General features: G+C 47.9%; 1 protein-coding gene across 2 annotated transcripts in view; it reads right to left on the bottom strand.

Annotated features, from left to right (window-relative positions):
* Positions 1-1043: 1043 nt before the first annotated feature.
* The window catches only part of LOC135811874 (uncharacterized), a 33758-nt gene continuing 27678 nt past the window's right edge, over positions 1044-7123 (bottom strand). For both annotated transcript variants that reach the window (XM_065325116.1, XM_065325115.1), the window contains exons 11-13: positions 6048-6139; positions 3944-4187; positions 1044-1619 (exon numbers count right to left, since the gene is read on the bottom strand). In XM_065325116.1, coding sequence (XP_065181188.1) covers positions 1598-1619; positions 3944-4187; positions 6048-6139 — 358 coding nt within the window. In that variant the 3' untranslated portion in view covers positions 1044-1597. The remainder of the gene's footprint in view (positions 1620-3943; positions 4188-6047; positions 6140-7123) is intronic.

The following is a 7123-nucleotide window of genomic DNA, read 5'->3' as shown; positions in this document are numbered from 1 at the left end:
AGTCTAACGAGTCACAAAGTCCAAAGTTTTAACCACCAATTTTTTTCATTTGAAGAAACGCTATCGCGAACCCGGTTTGAGACGTCTGTGTAAACATGCGCATACAGATAGGTGACCATGCGCATGCAATAACAGAAATAATGGAGAGGGTGTGTATGTCATGTATTTCTCGTTTTTATTTCTCCATCTCGTTTACCGACAGATGCGTTAGCACTTGTTATAACAAGTGACAAGGGCTATGCGAATGATTTCAGGAGGTGAGTCTGCAGGCTCGCTTGGGAAACTACAACCGGGCGGCGAACACGTGTCGTTGATAGGGACGGAGCGTTCTGACGGGAATGCGCCCAAACAGGCTGTAACTAGTGTAACTTAGTTGTAGATATACCAATCTACCGGTAGTGCGGTACCCTGCATTCAAGACTGTATATAACGGTTAGGATTGTACTCTTGCTGTATTTGTACAGTGACTACCAGGGAGTCGTAAAATACCGGTATTTTACGACTCCCTGGTGACTACTGACCAGGCCCAGGTGACTGGTGTGCGCACGAGCACGGGACCGCTTGTTCAACCATGTTCGATTGGGAATAAGGGCCGAACGTGGTATCGCAGCCTTCCCGGCGGACCAAAACCAGTCGACTCAGTGTCCAAAAGACTACAACATAATTATGGGCCAATCGCGGTCATCCGTGCCTTTATAGGAACGAAATGGCGCCTTTAGTGACATTTTGCATACAAATCCCCATCTAGTAGGGCGCAGTCACCCAGTTTCGGCCCGTGACGGTGGAAGTGGCGAGTTCGATTTGGAATAAAGGAGGAAGGGAGCGTCTCAGCTTCCTCGGACCAAGACAATTTTGAGTCGATTTTTGACTCAGCACCCCGGAGACTACAGCTGGTGAACATTTGATTTTAGGGTATACTTCCCCTTTAACCACCTTCTACTCCAGTACTAAGTTCTGGTGAGATCTCCAGTCTTGAATGCGAATGCATAAATCAAGTCTCCAGAAATATAGACTGGGCTTCTATGAATTCAATCAATCTGGATTGGCTCAATGCACAGAGGCATGGTGATCTCAATATCGTTAGTCAAGTTTCAGTAAAATGCTAACTCAAGCGTGCCTTAATAAATTTACTATTCTTATTACATTGATACCTTGATGGCGGGAATGAGAGGAGCCTCAAAAACTTTCCTGGTTGTCTGCCTTGGATTGAAAAGTGAAAGTTTATTTATTTTCAAAACTTACTAGCTGGAAAGAAAATAGTACAGTATGTACGTTTCAAGTGTACTTAAAAAAACTTCAATAAACGCCATTAAAAACAGCCGTGACATGACTGTCAATTCATGATCAAGGAATAGAGCATGGGCGGCAGATCACAGCAACACAGGCTCACTCGCAATGAAAACACACAGCACCCATGATGCCTAGTGAGGATTGCTCTGGTCACAAGGTCCACTCTGAGCTACCTGGAGGGAGGCCAGGCTGCTTGCAGCTACTGAATCCGACCCAGCCGAGGCACTGAGATGCCGGGGGATCGGAGAGCAGACGCTTGGCCTTCCCCTGCCATATCTGGACCAGTTTGCATCTCCTCAGCGGCGTATCATTCCAAGTACTTGGCATTCCTGGCAAAAAAAACAACACAGGCCAAACACCGGTAGAGAGAACTTCTCATTGTCATGGGACAGTGCAGAATGGGTGCCGCGAAGAGACCCGGATGAAAGACAGAGGAGCACAGCAAGACACACTGGTGTTTGTAAAATGGAACTGGGCTAACTTTTGTTCCAGCTCTAGAGTTTCCTGGCGAAGTTATAACTTATTAGGCCAATCATCAGGTCTGAAGATTCGCATAAACTTACAGTAGAACGCCGATTATCCAGCCCCAGCAAGTGATCACTTGCTGGGGCTGGATAATAAAAAATAGCTGCTTTTCGAGGTTTTTGCCGCGGCTATTTTCCCCACTGTTAGCACCATTCAAGCGAGGCACAAGATGAGTTACAAACAGGTTGGAGTCAAAAGGTATCCCGATAGTGTCATTTTTAGGAGCTGGAGTGCACCTAGTTCCTGTTGTACTGCCGAAGAGAATGAAAAATGATGAAAACATGCGGGAATATGCATGTTTTAGATAGATGTATGACTGCTCCCTTATTCGAACATTCTTCTCATCCGAACACCCCCCTGTCTAAAGATCACCTGTGTAAAGATCACCCGTGTAAAGACCACCTGTGTATGGGTCATTAATATTATACATTACAGGTGATTCTTACCACTTGGATCTTTATACACAAGTGGTCGCACCACACAGGTGTACTTTATACGCAGGTGATCTCTATACCCAAGCGGTCGCACCACACAGGTGGTCGCACCACACAGGTGGTCTCTATACACAGGTGGCCTTAGCACACGGATGATCTTTATTCAACAGGGGACCTTTAAAAACAGGTGGTCTTAGCACACAGGTGGTCTTAGCACACAGGTGGTCCTCATACACAAGTAGTCTAAACACACAGGAGGTCTTCATACACAGGTGGCATTTATACACAGGTGGTCTGTGTGCACAGGTGTGCTGAAACCATGGTAACATAAATTTCTGATACCTGAACTGATTCAGGGTCTCTAAACACAGGTGGTCTTTCATGGCAGTGACCACATTGAAACGTACACCAGTGGTCACATTGAAACGTACACCAGTGGTCACATTAAAGTGTGAATTGCATGTTTCTTCAGTACAATGTACAATGTAGTTCATGAGAGAGCGAGGGTCGCTCGGTGATGGCCACTACTTGGCGATGCCTTCTACTGCATTTCATGAAGCTACCCCCCCCCCCCCCCCCCGCACACACATGTGCACGCGCACGCACGCACACACACACACACACACACACACACACACACACACACACACACACACACACACACACACACACACACACACATGTGCACGCGCACGCACACACACACACACACACACACACACACATGCATGCACACACACACACGCACACACACACATGCACACACACACGCACACACACATGCGTGCACACACACACACACACATGCGTGCACACACACAGGCAGTTGGCGCATGGTAGACGGATCTAGAATGCACAGATAAGGATCACTAGCAGAAGGGAATTTAATCGAAAAATCAAATTTGCGAGTTTCGCATAAAACGCTAGTTTTTCTAAACCGGGAAGAGGTGAGAACCAACCTGTGAAAAATTGAACCCATAGTCGATAGAAGATACGAAAATTGGGGTGAAAACAGTCGCAGAAGTAAATGCAAGCATGTATGTGGGTCGTGTGGTTTCCGTCCAGCACTGCACTACCCGGTGAGTACATGCAGAAGTGCATGGCGATACAGGATGTGTGCATGCATGCCGTGCGCGCCTACGTGCACAAGTCACACGTGTTCACCGTCACCACTACTACGGTGTGCGAGCAGTTCACTCGATTTTATTCGTCCACACCCAGGATATCGCCGTGGGCTGGTTTCTGGGATTATTTCCCTGCTACCGCGATAAAGCGCGAGCCTAAATGTTCTAGAATACAGTTGTTTTAGACAAATCCGAGGCCGCTGAACACGAAAATAGGGTGTTCCTCGCGAGGCCGAGTACGCACCTGGTCGAAATTAGTACTTCGAAGTGCATCGGCGCGATGCGCGGAGGCATCATTTTCGGAAGCATGGCATGTGTGGAACCATTGGAAAGGTAATGACCTCAGCTACCTAAAAATAGCATCGACAAGGCCGAAAAGGCCGCGGGAGAAGATACTTGTACCTCGAAGTGCATCCCGAACTGCTGCCACGACGCGCCCATTCACTTTGTACGCGGCGAGCTGTGACTGCATTTTTCGATTTTCAGCGACCGGAACTGAACTCCCTACTAGCACTGCATCAATAGCAGGTACACGCACAACACACTGCACACACTCCGCATGCAACTCACTTGATTGTGCTGAAGAGACGGCGGCGGTTATGCTTGGCACTAGCAGCCAGCAGGTTAAACAGCTGTTGGACGGTCGTGGCCGGACGTTGCATGAGATACAACAGGATGCAGGAGAGGTTGTTCTCTCCTTTGCCCGTGCCTCTGATGTATCCTTTTTTCATCTCGTGAAACGATCTCAGGACAGTCGTGTACTGGTTCTTGTGTTCGGGATCCACCAGCTCAACAGCCGCTTTTCCGCATTTTGCTACCACAGCACCAGAGCGGAGAACAGGAAAGGACAACAGGCCTTATTTAATGCCAAAAATAATAATTGAAAAGAAAAAAAGATTGCGGAGGCCTGCTTAGCCGCTCTCCGGTCATGATCGGCAGAGGTAGAACACCAGTTCACACATCGCCTCCGGTGATGGGCGCCAAAAGGTCAGAAGGTGTGTGTGTGTGTGTGTGTGTGTGTGTGTGTGTGTGTGTGTGTGTGTGTGTGTGTGTGTGTGTGTGTTTCTGTCGTCGGCCATGCCCACTATCCCGTACATGTCCCATACTGTATCATCAAAGACATCCTCTAATAGATGATAGTGAGGTTCTGCCACACGGTAAAACGTGCCAAATTACGTATGGAAACTTCGCCGCGGTACGGGATCAAGTTTCATACGGATTTTTTCATACCGTTTTCCGTGTGAAGCGCGCTTCACACGGACTGGACTCCGTGTGAAAACTGAGCGTACAGAGTACATGTGGTGGGGTGTTTGTGCATGCTACGAGCATGCTACGTACAGCAGAACCGGTGCAACGTACGAAAAATCCGTGTCAAACTTCGCTGCAGTTGACACGGAGTTTGGTACGTAGGTCCGTGTAGCAGAACCTCTCTGATATGCCAAATAACGTGCAACTAGACTTGGGAGGGCATTGCAGAGTAGTTGCATACAAAGTTCAAAGTTGTACGGCTACCTGTGACTAGTATTCCTGCAGAGCTCAGGGTCTACCGTGTACACATTGTAGTATAATGTGTATGCAACTTGTGTGCGATGCCCTCTTAAGTCCAGTTGCATGTTATTTGGCATATCCTCTAATTAATTTGAGTTGCAGTATAGAGACGGTCATTGGAGTTGAGGAGTGAAGTTTTATACATGGTACATATTTCGGACTTCACGGAGAATTTTCAAATGCAAAGGAAATTTTGGCCACCTGCCCCATGATCATTTCCTCTGAAATACAACACTTTAAAAAAGCCAGGTGAAAGTGAAAGAAAAATAATAGTCCCGCCAGCACTCGAACGGCAATTACTACACTCCCAGAGAATAGGGATTGAAAGCGAGGACATCAGAAGTCGTCGGAAGTCAAAGTCTAACGGCAAATACCGACTCTTGGATCCCCACTGCCCATAGCGAAGTATAGCATACTATAAGACATGTATATATAACGAGAAAGTAAATCTAACGTTTTAACGGCTGACATTTCTTCGTAATAATGAGATCCGTTTAGGCCGTATGGCTTCATATATGTCGTGTGTTGATATGGCGGAATACTGCAAGATCGTTATAACATATCTTCTCGTTAACCTATGAATTTTGGACAATCGTTTAATTTGCGACTCGTTATAATAACATGTCTTACAGTATAGGGCTTGAAAGCGATGACGTCGGAAGTCAAAATCTAACGGCAAATACCGACTCTTGGATCCACACTGCCCATAGCGAAGTATAGGATGTGGTGGTTGGAACCCTCTCCCTCGTGTCGCATCCAGGTGTGATTTTCTCCTGTACCAGGAGTGGGTCCTTGACCGGGAGGGCCCAGTTCAGTCACTACCGGTGGATGTGTCAATATGCCGTGATGGAAAACCACCCAATCGTGTAAGGATTCACACCGAAAACCGGGATCCAAGTTGATCCAAAAGTCAGGGTTGTCATGGCTGTGACATAGCACTTTCATGCCCTATACGTTTGACTCCAGAACTACTTCAAACTATACAATCATGTACATGTATGTACTGATTGTCCGCCCCGTAAGCTCTGCTAAAACTCTGCCATGTCATTGCCGGAGAAAATACCATCACCACCCGGCAGTATTGAAATACGGAATGAAGAATTGCAGAGTTCAAAAAGCAACCAACCTCTCTCATCACCTTCCTCCTCTCCACCGATGAACGGTTCAATCGAGCTAACAAACGCAGACCAGTCGTCAATTAGATCGATCGTCTTTTCACTGCAGCGCAAAGTGGTATACAAAACAAAACAAAAACTAGAAACAGATCCAGATTCTACATGTAGGTAGTGCTGTGACAGTAGAGCCTCACCTGATGCCCCTCCCCCCCCTCGGTGGACAGTAAAGCCCCCCCCCCCCCCCCCTGGTGGATTGTAAAGCCCCCCCCCCCCCCTGGTGGACAGCAAAGCACCCCCCCCCCCCCCACACACACACACCCATCGATGGATAGTAGAGGCCCTCACGGTGGACAGCAGAGCCCCCCCCCCCCCCTTCAGTCGACAGGATAGCCCCCCCCCCCCCCACACACACACACACATACACATCGAAGGACAGTAGAGCCTCGAAATGCAATGTAGCATTATGTCAATATGTGATCAGAAAGACCCCCTCACTAAATGTGCAGGCAGCATGTTGTCAGTGATTCCATTAGGGCCAGGCTCCACTGTGGCTCCGCTGCACATCATCTGCGGCATGAAACGTCATCATTACCATAGTGACCGCGGCTCGAGCTGGTGCAGCGAGGCCGAGGCTCACCACCAGCTCTCGCTTCGCGGCTTGATCAAAAACTGCAAGTCGCGGTCACGGCTCGACCTGTTTCCCGTACTTTGCATTGTTTTATACGCGGGAATATTAAATTCAAACTTTAATTCGTTGCGCAGGCCAGAACACGAGGATGTTTTCGATTTCGCGCGCAGGCAGGTAAGGCCACACGTTTTTATTTCTATGTTTCTCGTCACGCGCGCGCATACGATTCAGGAGTCTGGAAGAAAAAAGAAAAAAAAACTATGCTGCACTGACTGTGCATGTGGGGATCAGCACACTCATGCACATGTACATATATGGCCTGGCCTGCGCGACACATGATGCAAGAAGGCATTTTTTGTGCGCAATCTAGCTGCACATGCACAGATTGTGATAGAAGCTCCTACCACATACTAGTTGCTAACTATGGATGCTATTTTGCATGGTGTATTGGTGGATTTT

This window comes from Sycon ciliatum, chromosome 3, assembly GCF_964019385.1.
Source record: "Sycon ciliatum chromosome 3, ocSycCili1.1, whole genome shotgun sequence".
Classification (NCBI taxonomy): Eukaryota; Metazoa; Porifera; class Calcarea; order Leucosolenida; family Sycettidae; genus Sycon; species Sycon ciliatum.
This window is presented reverse-complemented; position numbering and strand designations above follow the sequence as displayed.